General features: G+C 43.9%; 1 protein-coding gene across 1 annotated transcript in view; it reads right to left on the reverse strand.

Moving 5' to 3' along the window:
* Positions 1 to 26,001, reverse strand: part of PLXNA4 (plexin A4) — a 529,822-nt gene that overhangs the window by 55,214 nt on the left and 448,607 nt on the right. The window contains exons 18-24 of the mRNA XM_088141425.1: positions 17,811 to 18,050; positions 17,273 to 17,419; positions 16,671 to 16,905; positions 15,604 to 15,746; positions 13,751 to 14,019; positions 10,713 to 10,779; positions 3,488 to 3,634 (exon numbers count right to left, since the gene is read on the reverse strand). Coding sequence (XP_087997551.1) covers positions 3,488 to 3,634; positions 10,713 to 10,779; positions 13,751 to 14,019; positions 15,604 to 15,746; positions 16,671 to 16,905; positions 17,273 to 17,419; positions 17,811 to 18,050 — 1,248 coding nt within the window. The remainder of the gene's footprint in view (positions 1 to 3,487; positions 3,635 to 10,712; positions 10,780 to 13,750; positions 14,020 to 15,603; positions 15,747 to 16,670; positions 16,906 to 17,272; positions 17,420 to 17,810; positions 18,051 to 26,001) is intronic.

Below are 26,001 nucleotides of genomic sequence, written 5' to 3' on the forward strand. Positions count from 1 at the left end.
CCCCGGTTGTTTTGATTGTGCAGTGAGCTTCTTTCAAGGAATATTTAAAAAGCACTGGGTGAAGATTTCAACGCAGCACTAAAAACATCAGAAGGCTGTGGAGTGTCTTTTTCTACGGCATAAATATATATTGTATTTTTTAAAATCTTATTATTGGAATTATTGTTCAAGGGGAGGAAAATCCACCTTCAAGTCTCCATCCTTCCCTCCCCCTTCCTTTGCAACTTACAAAGAATGTTGCTAAGAAAAACGCTTTCTTCATGTCCTTTCTTCTGCCTTTAATCTCCCCAGTGAAATAGATCTCGATATATCTGCTAAGATTTCTATCAGGGTAGATTTGCTTGCTCTTGAGATGTAAGAGGCAAAACAGATTAACATCAAAAGCGCCAACCAAAGAAAGGAAGCTTATTGCAAAGAAGGAATGTAATTATTGACCCAGAGATTTTTCTTTTTTTTTCTTTTCCTTCCTTCCTTCCTTCCTTCCTTCCTTCCTTCCTTCCTTCCTTCCTTCCTTCCTTCCTTCCTTCCTTCCTCCCTCCCTCCCTCCCTCCCTCCCTCCCTCCCTCCCCTCTTTGCCCAGGCTTCCAAGAAATGAAATGAGATGCCTTTTGGGAGGGGGGCATGATTTCATCAGCAGTCTATGCAAAGAGAAGGCTGATGTGGGGCAGTTAGAGAGCTGGCCTGGGCCTGGGGAATCCCCACATTGTATTTATTTATTTTAAAAGAGTTGTATAACTGCCCAGATTGTGACAACCACCCCAGGCGGTGCACCAAACAATAAAAACAACAGAACCCTGCAACCCATAACCTAAAGAACAATAACAATGCGATAAAAATGCATGGCACCCCCAGGGCAGCACTTTCCTAGACATCCACATGCCGTCTTGCTGGGCTCCAGCATCAACCCATCCCGACACTGGGAACAGCCAGCTCTCCAAGGCCTTCCAGAAGGCAAGTGGGGAAGGGTCTTCTGCAGGACAGGGGCACTTCCTAGACCACACTAGATGGCAACCTAGTGACCTGGAGCGTGCCCAGCCTGATAGGATGGGCAGATGCAAGTAGCCTGCTCCTGAGCCATTTAGGATTTTAAATACAGCTAGGCCTCGCTTAGGGACTGCCTTGTTTAGTGACCGTTTGCAGTTATGGCAGTGATGAAAAAGTAACGTTGCGACCAGTCCTCGCATATATGACCTTCGCAGGTTTGTAAAACAAAGGAAAGCTGAAGTAAGACGGTAAGCACAGCCAGTTTCCCTTAGCGTCCGCTGCGTTGAACGACTGAGTTGCCGGTCCCAACTGTGGTTGCTAAACAAGGACTATCTGTAGTTAAAGCTAGATATCAAGGTTGCTTGGTGGATTCTTTAAGCAGAACCGAGCCTAAGCAGCCTTTTGGAATTTTCCACGAAATGTGTGGCCTGAGAAATCAGGGGAGCGACGACGGCGTGATGTCTCCAAACTTCTCCAGGGGAAAGTCTCCAAGAACTTGTCAAGGGTAGGGTTCCCTTTAGCGATCCTGCCAAAAATGCCCTCCAGAGGACTCTCCTTGGGACTGAACGGCTGCGGGTTGTGAGATGAATGAGGAATGAAAGACGGGAGATTCACAGAGACCCTCTTGGGTTCGTTGTAACTAAACAGATGGGTTCACGCAATGTGTACTGTGCTAAGCCTGGATCAACACAGCAAAATTGCTGTGGGCACCTAGTGAGATCTGTCTCCTTTCAGTAAACAATATCACGGCCTGGTTCACAGAATATGTAAAGACGATGGCTGGGATTCTAGAATCCGTGGAGCTGTTATCGGCTGTTTTATTTTTACTTACTTTTTATTTAACTACTCAAGTTCATTTTTACTCTAGTAAAACGTATTGGGGCATAGCAGAATACATTTCATCTCGCAAAAGCTGCACAGAATTGGACTTGTTCAATATTTGGATGAGAGACCATAGGAAATGTAATCCCAGGGGTGAAGTAAAAAAAAAATTAATCTAAACTGGCTCTCTCTGTTTCATAGTCATGGCTAAAGCAACAGATCTGTCCTCTGTGTAGATGAGTATTTTTCAAACTGGGCAACTTTAAGACGGGTGGACTTCAACTCCCAGAATTCCCCAGCCAGCCATGCTGGCTGGGGAATTCTGGGAGTTGAAGTCCACCCGTCTTAAAGTTGCCCAGTTTGAAAAAACACTGGCGCAGATGTTCTAAACACCATCTAAAAGCTTCCAGGTCCCTTTAGTTTTAGAGCATAACCAAAGAAGCAAGATTCACACATCCATTCTGGAAGGATCTGTAAAGTCCAGAAATAGGGGGTAGAGTACAGAAATTTGAAAACTGGGATAGGAATCCTCCAGCCCCCTGCACTGGCACATCCATCAAGGTGGATCTCTTTGGGGCTTTAAAATCTCTTCCCTGGAACGTTTGCAGGCCGGAGTACAAATCTGCTTATTCCATAAGCCAAGGAACAGGATCTCCCATCTGCTGATTGTTCGGGTTTAGAGATCCCCCTCTTTCTTTCTTACTCTCGACACTATCTCTTGTTCAGTGTGGTTACCCCCACATTTTACTGCAAAAAGGAATCAAAGTCATTGCACATGTTATCTTCAACTTATGAAGGAGGCACCCCCAATACATTCCAATCTGTAATCTTTTTTTATGTAATATCTTTATTTTCAACCAATCTTTAATCTTACAAAAAAAATCCTTAAAAATTAAAAATATAAAGATACAAACTAAAAAGGGAAAAAAACCTATTTTATATTTTGTGTAATCTTACTCTATCTCTCCCCCCACTCTTCCCCAGTCTCCGACACACTTAACGGTATTATAGGAAAAGAAAACTTTATATCATCCAACTTGAGTCAATATTTGGCTGCTCCTGATACCTCCTATGATACTACAGGACAACTTAGAGATTTGGTGACAATGACCAGAGGAGGCAGGAAAGTGTGCATCAGTTTCAACATTCCCTTAACTCTCAACTCAACCAACAGCGAAAACACGGTTTTCGCCATCAAGGATGCCAAGAAAGGCATCCGTGTGCTTGCAGGAACCCCCAAGTTGCAGAGTCATCCCCAAAGATTTATTTTTTTAAAAAGGCAAAACTCAGCCCCATCATCGCCCTGAAAAATGCAGTCCAAAGAAAACTTAAAAGAGTTTCTTTACACTTTTACCTAATGGTCCAATTATACATGAGTGTGTTATATGCCCGCATGTGTTGTAAGTCCTTCTGTGAATAAGTTGTTTTGAAAAGTTACCTAACCAGAAACAAAGGGACCCGCGTGTGCCTCCAATTGCAAAATCCAGGGGGGTATAATTCAGGGACGAGAGCCATCTGGTTGGCATTGCAGACAAGCCTTTCCCTGCTGAAACGTCTCTTGCACGACCCCCTCGTGTTTTGTAACCCCAAATTCAAAGCAATTTGACCTTTTCCTTATTTCTTTTGCGTCCCAAACGGAGCACTGCTCTACCCCACCCCCGGCCCCATCCTCCTCACTCACCAGCGTCTTATAGTCAATCTGCTGCCGGATGAGCTTGTCTTCGCTTAAGGAATAGCGGGCTTCCCCCGTGATGGCATCAATGGGGCCCTTCTCCATCTGCTGCTTGATGGCACAGAACAGGGAAAAGAGAGGCTCGCCAGCGCATTCCTGCAGCAAGGAAAAAAGGTGATGAGGCCAAGACTGGGGGGAAAGCGGCTGATTATTTTCTTCCCGCAGAGCGGGCCAGCAGCCCTTTTCTGGGGACTATTAGCTTGAAGCACTCCCTCGGAGAAGAGTGTAGGGTTCTAGAGTTGGAAGAGACCCTTGAGGGCATGAAGACCAACCCCTTGCTCAGTCCAGGAATGCAAAGGAAAGCCTCCCGAACTGGTGACCGTCTATCCTCTGGTTCAACGCATCCCAAGAAGGCGAGCCCAGGGTCAAACTGCTCATATTTTCATGACTTTTCCCCCTAACATTCAATCCGAATCTACTTTCCTGCAAGGTAAATCCATTAGGTCTCTGGAAAGATGGAGAACAAGTCTTGATCTTTTCCTGCTTCATATCCTTTGGGGGATCAACACATAGAGGGTTGGAGTGGGCACTATATTAAATCATCATCATCAACAGGTGGATACAAATGCCAAATCCAGTCTAAACATCTGGCTGGCTGTGCGACCAACCATAAAATAATAATAAGACCATCGGCACTGGCAAAATCACCGTCAGTCAAGTGCAAAAGGCAGCTTTGCTTGGAAGAGCTTCCATCCTGTGACGATACCTTGAACCCCATCAGACAACAACATCTGCCCATCCCAGGTCCTTGGAAAGGCCTCGACAGGTGGACAGAAATGCCAAATCCAGTCCAAACATCTGGCTGGCTGTGCGACCAACCATAAAATAATAATAAGACCATCGGCACTGGCAAAATCACCGTCAGTCAAGTGCAAAAGGCAGCTTTGCTTGGAAGAGCTTCCATCCTGTGACGATACCTTGAACCCCATCAGACAACAACATCTGCCCATCCCAGGTCCTTGGAAAGGCCTCGACAGGTGGACAGAAATGCCAAATCCAGTCCAAACATCTGGCTGACTGTGCGACCAACCATAATAATAATAATAATACTTGAAGAGTGCATTATACGCCTCCTCACTAGCCCTTTCTCAAAACTAAACAGGCCCAGTTCACAGAGGTGTCCATAGAGAAGTGCAGTTGACAACACAAGCATTGCGCTGTTGGGGATTCAAGCTCTGCCATTTTGTACAGGCATCGTGACACTCCACGTCCACACAAAAGGGGCGGCTCTTGACTTGGGACATCATTTGGGGGAAATCATTGGACTCTGCAGATGCCTCTGCCAACCTTAAACATAGCATCTTAAAGTTGCTATGTTTGAACAACACTGCTCTAAATTGTTTTCAAGAGGTGGAACCCAGAACTGGATATTGTTTGCAAGACGGGGAGTGATCAAAGCAGAGCAGAGCAGAACAAATACTTCCTATGATTAGAACATTATACATTTCTTGATGCAGTTTACAATTGTATTTGCCTGTTTTGCAGCTGCATCATGCTGCTGGCTCATAATCCTTTGCGGTGGACCAAATTCCAAGATATTTTTTCTAAATATAATTGCCACACTTGTATTTCCCCAGCCTAGAACTGTACATTTGATTTTTGTTTCTTTAGAAGCGTTTGCCAGGAGGTGCAAGGCAAGAAGGGCAAATGAAGACAGCATTTGTCACGTCATCAACTCTGCTGCTTTGGTGCATGCAACGTGACCTCGCAAGCATGCCCCAAAGGAGCAGAGCTTGCATGGCAACATGGTGATGCTGCTTTCATGCTTTTGAGAAAAGCTGCCAACATCTCGGTTCCTAAGCGAAGGACTCTGCACGTGCCTCAGTTAAATTTGCTTCCTTTCAGTCTATTTCTCCAACCTATTAAGATTGTTTGAATTTAACAGGCATACCAGCCAAGAGTAAATTCCCACTGGAAGGTGAAAGGGGACTACCCAGGAGACTGTAACACAGAAAATTGCTGACTGCCACCAACTTCTCAGAGCATGCTCCTGCCACTCTGTAGAACTTGTTTAGTGACATTTTTCCATAATAGGCACGGACACTTTGAGAGATGAACCCTAACTTGGTATCGGCATAAAGCCCAGACTTATGGCTCAAAACACAGCACATAAATGATGCCATTTATCATAGCATTAGTTGTTTCACACAAGAACCCAGTTGGGGCATTCATGACAGGTAGTCCTCGTTTAGTGACCATACTTGGGAACAGCAACGCGATCGTTAAGTGACGTGGTTGCTAAGTGAAACTGCGACTGTGCTTACAATCTGACTTCAGCTTTCCTTTGCTTTACAGACCTATGAAGCAATGGAGGCGAATATGTGTAGCTCAGGGTCGAACTGTGGAGTCCTTGGGGTTCTCTGAGCTTGGTTCTTTTCTTGCAAACGTTTCCTTACCCGGCTAGGTAACATCTTCAGTGCTAGAATGGGATGAGGTTTGCTCTCTGTTTATCTGCTGTGGCCTGCCTTGCCAGTGCTGGTGGGGGTGGGTTCTGTTTTGCTCCTCTGGTAGTTCATTGATTAGCATCTGTTGACTGCTTGATTGTGTGCCTGGTGGTGACCTTTGCTCATCTGGGTGATGATTGCTGGAGATGATTGCTGGTGATTGATTGCTGGTGAGGCGATCTTCTGGTCTTTTGTCTCTTTTGAATAGTATGTAGATGCTGTTAATCTCTATGTGTCTGTTGATTGCTGCCTTGTCTGAATACCAGGCTTCCAAGAATTCTCTTGCATATTTGGATTTGGCTTGGTCTAGGATGCTCACAGTTTCCCAGTTAAAACTGTGGTTGAGTCTGTCCATGTGTTGTGAGATTAAGGAGTTTTCATCATGTCCTCTGACTGCTAGTTGGTGGTCGTGGATGCGCTCTGCTAGTCTTCTGCCTGTTTGTCCTACGTAGTGTTTGTTAGAGTCCTTACACTGTATGTTGTAGATGACTCCTGTTTTTTCTTCTTGGGCAACTGGGTCTTGGTTTACTTAGGATGTGTTGGAGTGATTTTGTTGGTTTGTGTGCTACAGAGATGCCATATGGTTGTAATAATCTGTTGGTGGTTTCTGAGATGATTCTGATGTATGGCAGTGTGATCCTTTTCATGGCTTGTGTGGGTTGTGTTGTAGTAGGTTGAATGGCCAGGCACTTTTTGATAAAGTTACGTGGGTATCCATTTTGTTGGAAGATGTTGTATAGGTGGTCTTTTTCCTTTTTCTGCTGTCCTGGGTTGCTGCAGTGCGTTTGAGCTCACTTGAATAATGTTCTTATACAGCTCCTCTTGTGGGAGGTCGGGTTGTTGCTTTGGTAGTGGAGTACTTGATTGGTGTGGGTTGTCTTCCGATAAACTTGGGTTTCTAATTTCCTGTTGTTTCCTCTGCTGATGAGGATATCCAGGATCCCATTTTAGCACTGACGTTGTTACCTAGCTGGGTAATGAAACGTTTGCAAGAAAAGAACCAAGCTCAGAGAACCCCAAGGACTCCACAGACCTACGAAGGTCGTAAGTATGAGGAGTGGCCACAAACTTACTTTTTCATCACTGTCGTAACTGCAAACGGTTGCCAAACGAGGTAGTCACTAAACGAGGACTACTTGTAGTTGTACACGTATCTCCCTTCCCTGTTCATTCCCTAAAAGCATCCTTATGTGACTTCAACCCTTTCTAGATAAGTAGCAACATAAACTGGGTTGAGTGTTTCAAAAGTCTTCTCTCTGTTCATCTCAGCTTGGTTAATATAAACATGACACTTTTAGTCTACTGCTGTTTTCAGCTTCACAGGGGACCTCTGAATTCCAGCAGCATCAGCATCTTGTGGTGGTTAATACTTCCAAAGGGAGATTTTTGTCTGGTTTTTTTTCCCCCCATCTCAGTTCCAAAATATCTTTTAGTAATCTGAAATCTGGACCCATCTAGTCAAATGAGTTTCCTTTACTGCTCTCTTGGCAGTGGTGGGCCCTGCAAACTGGACTTAACACCTCCTTCCCCCCAGTGGCCTTTTTCTGCACACAAACCATGTTTGCCTTTCCTTGCCTTCTCCTGGGACAACCTCCCCAGAAGTAAGCAAGTGTGAAAACGAGGCATGGTTCAGGCACTTAAATAAGTCCAACAAAAAGACCCCCAAAATATGGGAAAGTTAAACCAGGAGAAATGGAATCCACTTCTCATAGTAACAACAAGGCAAGAACCTTTGGCTACGTTCACACAACAGGTTGAACCAAGCCAGTTAAAGGTGGAGTGGCTATATTTGTGCCTGCTAAGTCTGGCTAATGCTAACCTTGGTTAATTTGGGGTGTGTGTGTGTGTGGCTTAGAACCTTACACGAGACCAGCCTATTGGATCAACGGCTGACTCAGAAAATGGGCGAATTTAGTAACCGAGTTAAAAGTTTTTCATGGTTGCCCTGAGAGGGAAACAGTGGTAAATTTTGATGGGTTTTTTTTTTTGACGCAGACATGGACTGCCAGCCCCTGCCCCCAAATGTAGTTTTGAATTTGACCAAAGAGAGAGATGATTAAATACCCAAGGAATGATATTGCCCTACTAACGCAACTTTCATTTACATTAAATGAAGACAAACTTGGTTTGGGTCCTGGTTCCACCCACCTGAGGCATCCCCCAGGGAAGGGTCCAAAAAGTCAAAATGGCTGCCACAGCCATGCAATCAATGCCCCACTTTTTAATGAGTATCACAACAATGTCATCGCATGTAAAAAAAAAAAGGACAGGCTTTGCTCGCAGTAATGGCCACCATCTTGACTTTGAGGACCTCTGCAGACACTCCTGCTGCCAACCGCTCTGACTTTTGCAATTTGGCCACTGACCTCTTTTGCAGAGATCCTGGGGGGGGGGCAATGCCCCCCAAAAGCTTCATCATCCTGATCTTCTATGCAAAACAGATCACAAGGGAACTGAACCCCTGCTCTCTAAGTAAATCCTTGCAGTTTACAACCTCTCATTCAATCCAGGGAAGACAGCCCAAGAAGGGGACCGAGAAAAAGAGGGGAAAAAGAAAGAAAGAAAAACTCTGCTGGAAACTGGCTGGGTTTCCAGCAGAAACTCAGAGACCTGCAGAGTGCTCAGGCTGCAGCCTGAACCAACGGATTCCCCCGTTTTCTGTTATTGTCCCCTATGGCCATCGTCCTCCTCTGCCGTTCTGGCTCTCGTCCCCGATCCGTCAGCATCATTTCAATTTTGTCCCTGGTCAGAAGCAAAAGGGGACCCTTTCTTTTCCTCCAGCATCTGCTTGCCACTTAATTAGCTTATCTCCCGGCAACATATTGCTTGCGTGCGGCTTATCGGACTGCCTTTTCGGAAAAGAGGCAGGAAGACAAGAAGGTGAGTGGGGGAAAGAAAATAGCCGATTATGAGAGCAAAGCTTTCGGTGGCTCACCTCCTTCTATCCCCCACTTTCAGCTGGAAATGGGAATCTGATAGCTGGAACCGCGGATTGACCTTCCCGGGTCCTCTGAAACTTTTCCTGGCTGCAAGCAGGTCACTGGAGGCAGGAGAAGGGCTACGTAGACGCTCAAGGCTTTCAGCTCTAGAGATGTGGTGCTCCCTGATTATCTGTCGCCATGGAAGGCACACTGGAATTCATGCTAAGCACTGGGGCATCACAGGACAGCGTAACTGTGTATAAGCCATCCGTTACGGAAATCTTAAACTGGATTGAGATTGAGACCACTAAGCTGCAAGAACTGGACAAGCATCTGCATTTTTCTCCAGCCCCTGCATCTTCATAGGAAGCTTTTTTTGATTCGGTTTGGTTTTTTGGTGCCTTCGAGTCAGTGTTGACTCCGGGAGACTGCCTGGACAAGCCTCTGCAGTCTTCTTGGCAAGATTTCAGAAGTGGTTTGCCCCATTGCCTCCTTCCTAGGGCTGAGAGAGAGGGACTGGCCCAAGGCCACCCAGATGGCTTTGTGCCTCAGGCAGGACTAGAACTCACAGTCTCCTGCTTTGCAGTCCAGCACCTTCACCACTAGACCAAACTGGGTGTCAATTCATCAAGTCCCTGCAGTTTTCTAGGCAGCATTTTCTTACGTGGTTTGCACTGGTCTTCTTCTTCTTCCTCCCAGGGCTGAGAGAGGGACTGGCCCAAGGTCACCCAGCTGGCTTTGTGTCCCAGGCAGGACTAGAACTCATGGCCTCCTGGTTTCTAGTCCAGCACCTTCACCATTAGAGCAAACTGGCTGTCTTTACATGGACAGGTCCCTGCAGTTTTCTAGGCAGCATTTTCTTAAGTGCTTTGCGCTGCTGCTGCTGGTGGTGGTGGTGGTGGTCCTCCCCCTCCTCCTCTCCTCCTCCTCCTCCTCCTCATTCTCCCTCTCCCTCAGGGCTGAGAGAGAGGGACTGGCCCAAGGTCACCAAGATGGCTTTGTGCCTCAGACAGGACTAGAACTCACAGTCTCCTGGTTTGTAGTCCAGCACCTTCACCACTAGATCAAGTTGGCTGTCAATTCATCAAGTTCCTGCAGTTTTCTAGGCAGCATTTTCTTACGTGGTTTGCACTGGTCTTCTTCTTCTTCTTCCCAGGGCTGAGAGAGACGGACTGGCCCAAGGTCACCCAGCTGGCTTTGTGCCCAACGTAGGGCTATCACTGACAGTCTCCTGATTTCTAGCCTGGTACCTTAACCACTACATCAAACTGGCTCTCATAGCATGCATTGCCCCTCAAAATACTAGAGCAACTTTGCCCAACATTGGGCCCTCCAGAGGAATTGAAAGGCAACTTCCCTTTTCTGCCACGTTGACTTGGGACCTGTAGATCCAACACCTTTGTAGATCCCACATGTGTCTAAAATAATTTTATTTTTTATTTATTTATTTGTTATTAAATTTGTACGCCACCCATCTCCCCCAACGGGTGACCCTGGGCGGCTCACGGTGAAAATCAAAAACCCCATCAACAATTAAAAACACCCCATAAATAATTAAAATAAATAATCCACTAAAAATCAAGTATAACAAACCAACCCTGTACATAAATCCTAAAAACATTTGAGATGACGGGGGTGGGGGTGGGGATAATAATGCACATGCTAAATAAAAAATAATAAATAATGCACACAATAAACCAACACCATTAAACAACAGCATGCAGATCATAAAAGGATAGATCCCACAACCTCTATTTGGATTCCGTCTTTGAACAAGCAAAAGGGAAGCATCAAAACGGGTTCTCTTACCTTGAGAAATTTATAAAGAAGAAACGTGAACCAGTTGGTTAGCATCTTCTCAGCCACAGATTCAGTCCTAGAATGAAATGGAAAGAGAGAGGGCAGGGGGGAAATCACTAATAGATTCCTCCTGTTACCTTGCCAGGGGATTCATTCATTCATTCATTCATTCATTCATTCATTCATTCGTTCGTTCATTCGTTCATTCGTTGGTTCGTTCATTTGTCCATCCATCCATCCATCCATCCATCCATCCATCCATCCATCCATCCATCCATCTGAGTACCACCAAAATCAAAAATAATTATCAGCAGCTCACACAGAAATACGTAGCAAGCTCCAAACCAAAATAAAAGTACAACAATACAACAAGGATAGAAAGAAAATAAAAGAATGCAACATCAGATCAAATCAGGGGAAGATACTCTGAAAAAACCTGGCATTGGCTTGCAGAAAACCAACATACTTAAGGGAAGAATGGGAGGCCAGGAAAGGCTACAAGCTACCTAACAGAAGATTGTACGGGAAAAGAGAGGATATTCTTGCTACTTTATAGTTAAAGAAATGCAGAAAAATAAAATAAAATAAATCCTTCATTACGCTCATGAACATTTCCTGTCATTCACTGAAATTATTTGGAAAACAAATGTTCTCGCATCAAACTTAAAAGAGAACTGAGAGAAGGGGGGATACGCGCTGCCCTTGCTCTCCCCAAGATGATTTTGATCTACATTCTGAGGTTGTCCCCTGCTTTTAAAAATAAATGCTTTTAGATCCGCATCCCCACTCCTAAAGCTCGGACCATTTTGTGCAAGACGTTGTGTTTCAATGGCCCGTGGTTCCTCACGTGCGCCACACATCTGATGAAAGGAAATTGCTTGCACCGACAGAACAAGAGCAAATGTGCTTTTAAGTGGAAGCCAAGATTAAAAAAAATATCCAACTGCCTTAAAAACCAACAATGCATCAGGGCATAAGCTTTGAGCCTCATCACTCCATCTCAGCGTAAAGGAATAAATGGGCACAAATTGGCATCAGAAAGGGCAGTATGAAAAAGAAAATTCCAAGGACACAGAGTGACCTAAAAACGTGAAAATCACGAAACCAGAGAAATCAAAAGAGTGTTTCATATGATGGCACAGATTCAGTACTTACAAGAGATGATTCCCCCCCACACACACACTCCCCACCCCCCCGGGTTGGTAGATGAGCCAGGCTTGCAATGGGAATCAATTCTGACACACCCCTGAACCTATGGCATTGTGTGGACGGGCAAGGAAATGGCTTTTTCAAGGCAGGAACTGCTAAGTATTTCTGCTGGGTGCTTGAAGGAACGGTCTGTGTTCTCACTGGAGGTGTAGAGGTCTGCAAACTGAGATTATGTCACAATGACATCACCTGTGGGGATGATGGCTAGAATCATGTCATGACTCTGACTTTACATCCTGATGCGATTACAAGTAGTCCTTGACTTACAACCATAATTGGGACAGGAACCTCTGTTGCTAAGCGATGTAGTTGTTGAGTCATGCCCGATTTTACCACCTTTTTTGCCACAGTCATTAAGCGAATCACACGGTAATTAAGTGAATCTGGCTTCCCCCATTGATTTTGCTTGTCGAAAGCTCCCCGGGAAGGTCACCAATGGTGATCATGTGACCCAGGATGCTGCGGCTGTCATAGATACATGCTGGTTGCCAAGTACCCAAATTTTGATCATGTGACTGCGGGGATGCTGCTACACTCATAAGTGCAAGGACCGGTCTTAAGTCACTTTTTTCAGTGCTGTCATAACCTCGCACGGTCATTAAACAAATGGTTGTAAGTCAAGGACTACCTGTATCTAAGCTGCTAGCTTTGCATCTCAATGTCATGGTGCACATGTGGTTGCTCATCTCCACCATGGACATTAGTGATGGGATCCCATCATGTACCTATCCTGGCTTGCTTGCTTGATTTATCTATGGGATCCATAGGCCACCCCCAATCTGTGAAAATGCCAGGTGGCTTGCAAAATGCAACAATAAACATATTATCAAAATGCAAAACTCATCCAAAGTCCAGGGCAAAGTAAATCATTTAAGCAGTCATTTAAAAGCCAGATTAGATTAGCCATGATTGGATCAAGGAGTCTAAAGGTAGGACCTCTGGTCGATCAGGATCAGGAGTTTGGAAGGCAGTGGATTTGCCCACCATGGCAAGTACAGAAATCCATTCTTATTTTCGTGAAGAAGGATAAGAGAACTCATCTCAAACCCTGGTACAAGAAAACACTAAGTTAAACTGGATTCAGCAGCAGAGGTATCTCTTAGAGGGTCAAAAAAGTCAAGATAGAGGCCCTCAGTAACCTTAAGTTGGGAGACAATGAGAATGAATGGTTATTTATGGATTATCTGCTAAGGATAATTGTCTATAGAAAAATTACTGAGGTGGATCACACAATTACTTCTTTTTCTGCACATCATTTTCCACCCTCACTCACATATTTGCCCAGCCATTCCTCTCAGCAAACTGTTGTTATTAGAATTCTGGGCCCCCACAGCCCTTGACTTGTAATCTGCTGAGCCCCCCAACAAAAAAAGCTCCCCAGAGAGCAGGCTGAAATTTTCAGATTTTAGGGTTTTTTCAGGGTACTTAGAAAGATGTGGGTCACAATGGGTGTGTTACGCGCCCCTGAAAACCTCAAACTCCAGCAAAATCTGGCTTTTTTCTTTCCCCATTTTGTGCAAGGTTAAGAGGCTGAATGTACCCATTTCATCTTTTCAAATTCTGCCAAAGCTTTAGCCCAGCCTGCTGCAGGTGTCTTCTGGGGCTTCAGAAGGGAACTCTGGGAAACATAGGCCGCCCTCAACTATCCAGACCACTGTAGGAGTTCTTCATGGTTACTTCATGTTGCTCCAATCAATCTTCACATAGGACAAGTCTGAAAAGGTCTCAATCTTTTGATCCAAGACTCAGCTATTTTCTGGACCATTCATCATCCATGGTGGCTCCAGGCTGCAGAAAGACACGCAGCCCAGGGTAGTGGGACCCCCTGTAATGCTTACCTCCGAAGTAATAACTTGGGGTGATTTTTGCTTTCCAGGTTCTTGTCGATGAGGTCGGCAAGGAGTTGCTTGAGGACATCAGTGGCGTACTCTAGCTTGCTCTGCAGCACGGTCATAATGAGGGACGCCACGTTGCCACGGTCTCGCATGGAAAAGCTGCGCTGAGACTCCAGGGTGCGGATGAAGGAGAGAAGGAAGGCCTTGTTGTTGATGAGCTGGGCAAAAAGCTTGAGGCCTTTCTCTACTCGTTCTTGCCGATATCCAGGAACCTGTCCAAAATAGAGAGGATCCAAAACTACGTATCCCATGAAAGTTTCTACTAGAAGTCTCTTCTCCTAGCCAGGACTCCTCAAGGATGTTGGATTTCAAGCCCCAGGATGTTTATGCAAACCCACTTAATTTATACTTCCCAAACATACACACCAAGGATATATATACAAAACATATACGCAATGTCTGTTGCACTAGGCATCGTGTAATGTATGGCAGGTCAGGGGTTCTGCAAAATAAATCATGGGGCACGTTGCCAGGTTCTTCAACTGCTGTCTAAAACTGAAAATGGTTCTCTTTAGCAAGATTTATTAAGGTGGAGGGACAGGTTTACAAGAATTTCAGCAGCTGAATTTCATTTGCTAATTTGATTACGTACCATCAAGTCAGTGTCAACTCTTAGAAAGTCCTCCTCCAGGATAATCAGCCCCCAACTTGGTCCTTAGGTGCACTCATTGCCACTATAATTGAGTCTATCCACCATGTCACTGGTTGTGTTATCAGTTTAGAACCAATATATTCCAGTGTATGTGAAGGTCTAGATTTTCTGATTTTCTTTCTAACCACTTTGCTATGTTTTGGTGAAGAGGAAGGTCTCTTCACTGATAACAGGGGAGTTTGCAGTTAACTTTAAACAAAGTCTCCAACCCTTTATTAATCTGGGAATCAGCTCTTACACAATCCAGGAGCTCTACTCCAGAAGTTTTTCATTTTGTATGTCAAGGGCTGGACTTCTGAAGTGGCAGATACCCGTTTTATTCCTTAAATTTCCCATATTTTATCTGATTGAAAGGTTCATTTTGATAAGATGTGCAAAATTTCACTGAATCTCCAGACCCATTCAGATTTGATCTGAAGGGTCAAACTGCCATGGCAACTTGCTTTGAAAGGGGAGTCCAATCTTCAAATCTTCAAAGCTGTGCAAAGTCTTATTAAAACAGTAAGAGTTCTTCTCTCATAAAATTTATCTTTTTAAGATTATGGAAAGAGCATACAAATTCTGCACTACCACATAAGAAGAGGTTCTACTTAGCAATTTGTTAGAAGTCCATGGAGTTTTAAAGAAACATTTTTCTAGGCACCGACAAATCTGATTTTCCTTCATTTCTTAGTTTCACTCAGTTGGAAAAAAAAAAAAGAAAATTATCACTAAAATTAATACAAAAATCAGTGTGAATTTTTGTCCGCATTTCTTCAACATATGCCTATCTGCGTACCTTTTTACTTAATGTGGGCATTTTGAGTTTTTTTGTTGTAAGTATAAAGTTCATTCTAAAATTTGCCAAGCATTTTCAAGCATTCTCCAGTGTCCTTATAGCCTTGACATGGACAGTTGAATATGTCCATCTGAAGGTTCAACCCAAACCAACCAACCAACCAACCAACCTTCCTTCCTTCCTTCCTTCCTTCCTTCCTTCCTTCCTTCCTTCCTTCCTTCCTTCCTTCCTTCCTTCCTTCCTTCCTCCCTCCCTCCCTCCCTCCCTCCCTCCCTCCCTGGCTGGCTGGCTGGCTGGCTGGCTGGCTGGCTGGCTGGTTTTTAAGGCCTTCCATGCATCAATTTCCCTTCCATCCCAAGTTCTTACCTCCAGATCCCTTAGTACTGGATGATCTTCAATGCCAGGAAAAAGGACTCTCATTGTATATGTCCGGTAGTCCAGAAATGGTATTCCTGCTCCATCCAAATCACTTGTCAACTCATGGATATCTGTCTGCAGCTCTGCAAAAGCTGTGATTGGGGGGAAGGGATGGTTTAAAAAAAGAGGTTGAACCATTCAAGAGAAAATATTTTAAATGCAGGTAGAAGATCCAAGATAGTGCATTGTATGGAGTTCTGGCCAGAATTATCCAACTTCAACAACTCACTGGTTGCATTCACACAGCATACTTAACCTAGTTCCTGAATGAACCTATTTTCTGGGTTCTAGGTTTTGCAGTTTTCTACTGCAAACCATAAAAACAAAATAAAACCAGACTGGTTTGCAAACACACTCACCTGAAAGAAAACCTAACCCTAGTGAGAACTATAGCAAGTTACTTGACTGCATCTACTAGATCTTGTCTTGTCCTAGTTAAGTGTATTGTGAGGATGCAGCTAATATGAAGCTATTTCCTAACCTCTTGCTTCTTCACCTATAGATCTCTTCCATTTCCCACCTGCTAGATTCTCAAACACATAACTCCTACTTCAGCCCCAGGAAAAACAGAGGTCTCAAGTCTTCTAGTCAGTGTCATTTTCAAGACCTTTCATCCTAACCCAATCCATTCAACACTTCCTGGTCTCCTATTTTTCCATAGGCATGTCTGCCTCCATCCTCACTTCCCCAATAACTGAGCAATTGCAGTGGTGTAAGGGAACGACCTTGGGAGATGGGGAAGAGCTAAAGACAGGGCAACAGTTGGATAAGAGGCAGATTAGCCTGCAGAAGGAATGGGACATGGCAAGTGTCTCAGAAGGGACCCTCCCTAGTTTCTTGGTCTATAAAGGTGAGCGGGGTAGGGGGAGATGGCCTTTCAGACTTGCAAGATTCTGTTAATGTAGCCTTACAATAAAGTAGAATTAGTTCATCTGGGCGAGCTTCCTGTCTGGACTCCCTCCCAAAGCTGATAGCAATTCATCCAAAGCCTTGGTAATCCCTTTGGCTTGTAGTACCTTCTTTGCACTCCAAAGCCACCCTAGATTCCAGATTGTCCATCTGCATCTGCAGCCTCTTCAGAGTGAGATCACTTTCCCGAGACTTTCGCTTGTAGGCAATCAGGACGGCCACGATGAAAATGATGAGGAGTCCCCCAGCCACAGCAATGCTGACAATTGCAGGCAGGCTGAGCGGGCTGTCGGAGGAGATGTTCACCATGCCTGGGGAGAATTCCATGCCTCCTACACGAGCCTGTGGGGACAGCAAGGTGCTAAGCTAACTTGCTAAGCACAAGACACATTTCCCTAGCACTCTCTTCTCCTTGGGAAAGATGAAGTCGCTAGATCTCGGGGTTCTAAGGGGTTATGGAAAGGACGTGGGAAACTCACAGCTGAAATCTCAGAATCCAGAGGACTGATGATTGAAGTGGGGCTCTTCCCATTACTAGCAACACAGGAATAAGTGAGGACGGGTAGAATGATCAATTATGCAAAAAAGAGGAATAATGTAAATTTGTTCTCTTTGCATTGGAATACTGCACTCAGGGTTGCAAGGCAGGAATGCTTTTTTCAGGAAGCAAATAGCTTTTGCCCCACGGCACGCAAGCGCTATTCCTTACCGTGACTTTATGTCGTCCTGTAAGATTTGGGGATTCACACAACAGTTGCACATCTGAGACGGTGACCACGCAGGGCTTCTCCCCAATCAGCACTGTGTAATTCAGCTTTGCATTTCCTCCTGCTACCGGTGGGGTTAGGTTCTTCCCCTAGGCCAAGAGAAACCAGAGGGGTGGAAGTGCTGTATCCAGGAGTCAAAGGAAATTGGAAGAAAGGGGTAGTTTCCTATGCCTCCCCCCAATATAAACTTTGGAATGGCAGCTTAGAACAGACAATGCGTCAGATATTCCAGCAAGGAATAGCATTTCCTGTTGAAAAGAGACATATAGAATCACTCCTGGTTCAATAAACGTCTATTAGTACCCCACTGAGCCCACTGAAGTTGGGTGGCCAATACATTTAAATAAATAAATAAAAGATGGGGAGAAGCAAATTCCCCTGAATTTCCTTTTTTTTCCCTCCCCTACCTGCTCGGCCAGAATTTGCTTGCTGTGAAAAATTTGGAAAGAATTTGCACATTGCATCATCCTGCCTCCGTACCTTCAATATCACAGGGGTTCCTGGTTTCAGTTCCAAAATCCCGGGGGGACTGAAAGCCTCAAAGACAGGGTTTGGATAATAGGTGAAGTTGGTCTTATTGAGGATCAGCAAGGAGTAGACGTTGTCCAAGATGAAGCCAAACTCATCTGGCCGTTCCGTGAGATCAGACTGGTTATTAGGGTCAACGGTTAATGCTGGAGCTTGGCAGACCATTTCGGTCTCATTCTGAACTTCGCAGACCTGAAATAAGAGAGCAAGGAAGGTTGAAGAGCAATCCGATTCATCGTGGCCTCCAACATTAGGAAACACAAATCTACTGCAGCCGTATCTACAATTGGCCCTGCAGAGAAGGGGAACCATTCCCAAATCTGCACAGATATTCAAAGGGAATTTTTGGACTGTTATTGAATACCTGGCTTTCCTTGGAGTAAGCCCATGGAATTCAGTAGGTCTTTCTTTGAAGAATGCAAGTTGTTTATGATCTGACTAACTCAAGCTTGATAAGTCTTCTCATGTTCCCATTCATGCCTTTTGGTGGCAAAGAAACTGACTTTGTTTAATTGCTTTATTATGGGACACATCAGACACACTGTTTACTTGAAAATTCCAGTAACAACTGCAAACAACAAACAAAAAAACCCCACGCCTTGTGCCTTGAATCAGGTTAAAATTAATTATAACCAAGATACCTTCTTGTAGGGACAACAAAACATATGGAATTTGAATCAGTTTTCAGATTACGTGTCTGTCCCAAGGTTGTAATGTCTTGTTTTGACGGCAAATTTCAAAACAGCTCTCCTGAGCATGAAATGGATTATTTCAACCATTCTGGAAGGGGCTTCAGCTCAGAGCATTTCAAACTTGAAAGAGGACTGTTCTGAGTTCATCCCACTTCCAAAATGATCGAGGCACTTGGAACAGGTGTTGTGGCTTCGAAATGGGGCATGTCAGATTCCAGAGAGATCCAATTTAAAACTCACATACCTCTGTTCCCTGGTCGGCTGGACTATCCTGGAATATTTTCCCATGGTTGATATTACTAGGAGACCATGTTCCTAGGCTTAGTGTTCTTACTGCTTTCATTTCAGCTTGAGGCTAAAGGAAAACTTGAATTGCACCAAAATCTACTTCGCCCATGTGGATGTCAACAACTCAGAATAATCCTCACAGTGTGTATCTCTCATCGTAAGCACCGTCTAAATTCTAAAAATATATCACTTGATGACGTCCAGCTGAATTGCTTTGTCATTCCCCACTGATGTAGGAGACAGTTTTATCAAAGTTCTTTTATTTCCTTGAAATCCATTGTAAGCTTCATCTGTGTGTTCACATTCAGTAAATCCTATTGATAACCTAGCCAAAAAGGAAAACTGGTTTCCCTTTGAAATTCCCCAGTTAAGAAGGAGCCCCCTTAAAGAGGACTCTCCCACCCCTGATATTCATTACAAAATTCACTTTAGGAGGGATCTTGGTAGCAGTTCAAGAGCAGAGTTCACACAACACATTTCGACAGGTCAAGCAAAGATCTTAGGTTAATTATGTGTGTGTGGTTCAGCTGGATGAGTGACAGTACAAACCCAGTTAATGGTTCAGAAAATGGTTCCACTCAGCAAGAAGGTTAAGCATTTGTGTGAACACAACCCGGTTGAAAACAAGGAAGATCTTTGTGTAATGTGTCTGAAGTAGGATCATTTGAGCATGGTCATTTCTGCCTTGAGTGAGAACTCTGGGTTGACGTGTTTGATGATCCATTTGTCTCTTTTCTTGGCTATCCATGGAGTTCTCAAGAGTCTCCAAAGCTCAAAAGTGTCAATACTCTTCCTTTGATTACATGCTTGTGTGGAAAAAAATGCAAGTTTTGATTGTGGGTCTTAATAATTAGGTGGTTTGTGTTGATAGAAATAATGAGAATTTGGATTAATTAATCTTTGGTAAAAGATTAACTTTTTTCTAATTTGTATTTATATCTGTATGGAAGATAGTCGGAAGTCATTTTCCGTTCTATCTTTCTATCTTCACTATTTTAGTTTTTGTCTTTTTTCTTTTAGTTCTATTTTCTATCTTTACTGTTTTCTCTGTTCTGTTTTTAACTGTACTTTGTAAATAATATAATATAATATAATATAATATAATATAATATAATATAATATAATATAATATAATAAAGTTCTTATTTAAAAAGTGTCAATACTCTTCCTATCCTGCTTCTTCAAGGTCCAACATTCATTTCCAAAGAGTGTGACAAGGAATACCACGGCTTGCACGATTCTGATCTTTGTAGGTATAGACACATCACAGCATCTGAAGATCTCTTCCAAGGCCTTCACACCACTCTCCCAAGTACTAGTCTGCAGTGTATTTCTTGACAACTGGTTCCTTTACTGTTGATTTTGTTGTTGTTTAGTCGTTAAGTCGTGTCCGACTCTTCGTGACCCCATGAACCATATTGCGCCAGGCCTTCCTGTCCTTCACTGCCTCCCTGAGTTTGCTCAGTTTCATGCTCATTGCTTCAGTGATGCTATCTAACCATCTCATCCTCTGCCGTCCTCTTCTCCTTTTGCCTTCAATCTTTCCCAGCATCAGGGTCTTCTCCAAAGAGATCTCTCTTCGCATTAGGTGACCAAAGTATCTGAGCTTGAGCTTCATTATCGATCCTTCCAATGAGTAATCAGGGTTGATTTCCTTTAAGATTGACTGGTTTGACCTCCTAGCAGTCCAGGGGACTCTCAAGAGTCTTCTCTAGCACCACAGTTCAAAGGCATCAATTCTTCGGCGCTCGGCCTTTTTTATGGTCCAGCTCTCACAGCCATACATTACTACTGGAAAAACCATAGCTTTGACTATGCGGATCTTTGTCGGCAAGGTGACGTCTCTGCTTTTTAATATGCTATCTAGGCTTGCCATAGCTTTCCTCCCAAGGAGCAAGCGTCTTTTAATTTCATGGCTGCAGTCTCCATCTGCAGTGATCTTGGAGCCCAAATAAATGAAGTCTGTTACTGCTTCCATTTCTACCCCTTCTATTTGCCAGGAATTGATGGGTCCAGATGCCATGATCTTAGTTTTTTTAATGTTGAGTTTCAAGCCAGCTTTTGCACTCTCCTCTTTCACCCTCATCAAGAGGCTCTTTAGTTCTTCTTCACTTTCTGCCATTAGGGTGGTATTGTCCGCATATCTGAGGTTGTTGATGATTCTCCCTGCAATCTTAATTCCGGCTTGTGATTCTTCCAGCCTGGCATTTCTCATGATGTACTCTGCATATAGGTTAAATAAGCAGGGTGACAGTATACAGCCTTGTCGTACTCCTTTCCCTATTTTGAACCAATCGGTTGTTCCATGACCGGTTCTGACTGTTGCTTCTTGGCCTGCATACAGATTTCTCAGGAGACAGGTAAGGTGGTCTGGTACTCCCATCTCTTTAAGAATTTGCCACAGTTTGTTGTGATCGACACAATCAAAGGCTTTTGCATAGTCAATGAAGCAGAAGTAGATATTTTTCTGGAACTCTCGTGCTTTCTCCATGATCCAGCGAATGTTGGCGATTTGATCTCTAGTTCCTCTGCCTCTTCGAAACCCAGCTTGTACATCCAGTAGTTCTCGGTTCATGTATTGCTGAAGCCTAGCTTGTAGGATTTTGAGCATAACCTTGCTAGCATGTGAAATGAGTGCAATTGTGCGATAGTCTGAGCATTCTTTGGCGTTGCCCTTCTTTGGAATTGGAACATAAACTGACCTTTTCCAATCCCGTGGCCACTGTTGCGTTTTCCAAACTTGCTGGCATATTGAGTGCAGCACTTTAACACCATCATCTTTTAGTATTTTAAATAACTCAGCTGGAATACTGTCATCTCCACTAGCTTTGTTGTTAGCAATGCTTCCTAAGGCCCACTTGACTTCACTCTCTAGGATGTCTGGCTCAAGGTCAGTGATCACACCAGCGTGGACATCAGGGACATTAAGATCTTTCTTGTATAGTTCTTCTGTGTATTCTTGCCACCTCTTCTTAATCTCTTCTGCTTCTGTTAGGTCCCTGCCTTTTTTGTCCTTTATCATGCCCATCTTTGCACTAAACGTTCCTTTCATATCTCCAATTTTCTTGTAGAGATCTCTAGTCTTCCCCATTCTATTGTTTTCCTCGATTTCTTTGCACTGTTCATTTAAGAAGGGCTTCTTATCTCTCCTGGCTATTCTCTGGAAATCTGCATTCAGTTGCTTATATCTTTCCCTTTCACCCTTGCTTTTCGCATTCCTTCTTTCCACAGCTATTTGTAAAGCCTCATCAGACAGCCATTTTGCTTTCTTGCATTTCTTTTTCTTTGGGATGGTTTTAGTTGCTGCCTCCTGTACAATGTTACGGACCTCCGTCCATAGTTCTTCAGGCACTCTGTCTACCAAATCTAATCCTCTAAATCTATTCATCACCTTCACTGTGTACTCACAAGGAATATGATCTAAGTCATACCTGAGTGGTCTAGTGGTTTTCCCTACATTCTTCAATTTAAGCCTAAATTTTGCAGTAAGAAGCTCATGATCTGAGCCACAGTCAGCTCCTGGTCTTGTTTTTGCTGTCTGTATAGAGCTTCTCCATCTTTGGCTGCAAAGTATATAATCAATCTGGTTTCGGTATTGACCATCTGGTGATGTCCATGTGTAGAGTCGTCTCTTGTGTTGTTGGAAAAGAGTGTTTGCTATGACTAGCTTGTTCTCTTGACAGAACTCTATTAGCCTTTGCCCTGCTTCATTTTGTACTCCAAGGCCAAATTTGCCTGTTATTCCGATTACTCCTTGACTTCCTACTTTAGCATTCCAATCCCCTATGATGAAAAGGACATCTTTTTTTGGTGCTAGTTCTAGAAGGTGTTGTAGGTCTTCATAGAAGCCGTCAACTTCAGCTTCTTCAGCATCAGTGGTTGGGGCATAGACTTGGATGACTGTGATATTGAATGGTTTGCCTTGGATACGCACTGAGAGCATTCTGTCGTTTTTGAGGTTGTACCCCATTACTGCCTTTCCCACTCTCTTATTCACTATGAGTGCAACTCCATTTCTTCTAAGGGTTTCTTGCCCACAGTAGTAGATATAATGGTCACCCGAATTAAATTCACCCATTCCCATCCATTTCAGTTCGCTGATTCCCAAGATGTCGACGTTCAATCTTGTCATCTCATGTTTGACCACATCCAGCTTGCCTTGGTTCATAGATCTTACATTCCAGGTACCTATACAATATTGTTCTTTGCAGCATCGGACCTTCTTTTCGCTTCCAGATACATCCACAGCTGAACGTCCTTTCGGCTTTGGCCCAGCCGCTTCACTCTTTCTGGAGCTACTTGGAATTGCCCTCCGCTCTTCCCCAGTAGCATATTGGACACCTTCCGACCTGAGGGGCTCATCTTCCGGCGTCCTATCTTTTAGCCTTTTAACATTGTCCATGGGGTTTTCTTGGCAAGGATACCGGAGTGGGTTGCCATTTCCTTCTCCAGTGGACCACATTTTGTCAGAACTCTCTGTCATGACCTGTCCGTCTTGGGTGGCCCTGCACGGTATAGCTCATGGCTTCACTGAGTTACGCAAGCCCCTTCGCAACGACAAGGCAGCAATCCATGAAGGGGGTACTGTTGATAGTCTACCCTAAAAGGAAGACACCATCTACCACTTCGATAGTTTCATTATCACAGTGGTAGTAGACTCTCCCACTGCCCCTGAAATACATTAGTACTAGCTTGGTACACTGGAGATTTCTCAGAGCTCTTCTTGGTGATCTCCCCAGCAGACACTGCATTCCCTGCTTGCACGTATACTGTATACTTTCCTTTTGGAATAACATCACGTCATTATGAAGCGTGGTTCCAGAGACCTTTATATTTTTTTATCTTAACTGAGTGACACCAAGAATGCAAGCCTACATACAACAACATAGAAGTCACACCCGTTTGCCATGGAGAAATCCTGGTCTCCTTGCACCTTTTCTCCTCCTGACCACTATGGAATTGAGACAGCAAGCAAGAGATTCCCTCTTCGCTCCTTTCCTTGACTTGGCTGTGCTTTCTCCAGATTGGAAGACTGGCACACTTAAGCCTGCCTCTTCAGCCTGCTTCCCATAGGAAGAAGAGAGAGTTTCTGTCCTTCCTCTCTTTTTCCCCACCCTGACAAGATAAAGGTCAGCAATACAGGCTTTCTCTCAGGATATGTCACTTCCTTAATTGTCTTTTTGGAGTCTTTAGACTTCCTGTAACGGTATGAGGGAATGGCCTTGAGGGACAGGAGGAAGAGCTGCAGACTAGGCAATAGTCAGATAAGAGGTAACTGAGCCCACAGAAGGAATGGGGGCATAGCAAATGTCTCAGAAAGGACCCTCCCCAGTTTCTTAGGCTGTAAAGTGACGGGGGAGAGATGTCCTTTCGGACTTGCAAGATTCTGTTAATGTAACCTTACAATAAAGTTCGAGCCCAGTACTTCTGGGTGTGCTTCTTGTCTGGACTACCTCACAAGGCTGTCACTTCCTTACTTCTCATACACACAGGCACTGCAAAACATGTAACCCAGTAAATGCACTGAAGGATTCCAACTAGGTTATTCCAACATTGGTCCTACATAAGCATGAACCAAGGTTACATGTGGCAAAGATGTAGCCACTAGATCTTGACCTGACTCCATTGAGCACATTGTGTGAACTTGCAGTTCAGGGTAATTTATTCCCTAGTAACTGTGCTTAGCATGGTGGCCCCGAACAGGCTTAAACACTGGCTCAACAGTGCCTTCAAAAAGTTGGGATGGCTTTTTAAGTACTAGCTGCTCAGGAACATGCTGGAAAGAAAGAGGATGGTGTGAAATGTCAACCCCACTATAAGAACAGAGTAGCACATTTCAGATTTGTGCAGATGTTCCTACAAAACATCCACAATTTGTGTTCATGTTTGGAAGTCTGTTTGTCTAACAGGACCCTTAGGGTTGCTAAAATAGAGTTGAATAGGATTCAGATTGGAGTGCTCTTCTCCTGAGGGGCACATCTAATCAGTGGAAAAGAAGCAGGGCTGCCTTCCCCCAGACCCCTATTCCCACTGCCCCTTCCATTTTGCTTGGGGAGATATGCCGAACGTTCTCCGTTAAACTCTGCGCCACCTCCACGGAGCAACTGCGTGGAGCTAAATCAAAAGTTGTCTTGCTGGGCCAGGCTCTTGCCAATGTGCCAGCTTGGCACGTAAGAGTTCTATTCTACAGAATTAAGCCGTTCACAAGATCAGCAGGCAACCCCTTGTCTGTCAAGCAGGGGAGAGGAAATTGGGTTTAAATCAAAACAGCAGAAAACCCACCAAGAAGACTGTAGGGAGGAACCAGGTAGAAAGCGGATATTCTCGAAAGATTTCCAGAGAGAATAATTTTTGCAACACTGGATTGAAGTATCTTCTTCTTCTTCTTCTTCTTCTTCTTCTTCTTCTTCTTCTTCTTCTTCTTCTTCTTCTTCTTCTTCTTCTTCTTCTTCTTCTTCTTCTTCTTCTTCTTCTTCTTCTTCTTCTTCTTCTTCTTCTTCTTCTTCTTCTTCTTCTTCTTCTTCTTCTTCTTCTTCTTCTTCTTCTTCTTCTTCTTCTTCTTCTTCTTCTTCTTCTTCTTTTGCTCCTAACATTGTTATCTCACATCATAACAGTTCATCTTTTACTTACAATATTTAAAGTGTCAAAGTAGTTCTTCGTATAAATCATTGATCAACTCATAACAATAATAATAAGATTAATATAGTCTAATTAATAATCCTACCAGCTCATCTATCAATATAGATCATTTACCATCTTTTAACCACAATAATAATAATACTTAAGCTATCAGGATAGTTCATGTATTACTCATGTATAATAGTCATCTTCTAACTTCTAACTTCCACCTCTTTCTGTTTGCTCTACAGGAACAGAAGTAATTTGCTTTTGTGGAAGGAACGGGAATGACTGTTGGAGGATTGCATTACCTCAACCCCAGATTCTCATCCCTTTTTTGAACAGTTTTGTCTTCTTGAGCCATAGAACTGAATGGAGACCACTGAGCCAGCGTGAGCCTTGGGGCACATATTCACAACAGAACATGGCAGCAAGGTCAAACCCAAGGACCAAGATGATCAGCGATCAAGATTTGATTACCCTGAACTTTAGGGACTGAAATAGGGGGAAAAATAGAATTTGTTTCTCTGAAGATATAAGAGTGG

Source organism: Python bivittatus, unplaced genomic scaffold (genome assembly GCF_059951505.1).
Source record: "Python bivittatus isolate LINGU-HERP-01145 unplaced genomic scaffold, Pbiv_v1 ctg000330_np1212, whole genome shotgun sequence".
NCBI classification, from domain to species: Eukaryota; Metazoa; Chordata; class Lepidosauria; order Squamata; family Pythonidae; genus Python; species Python bivittatus.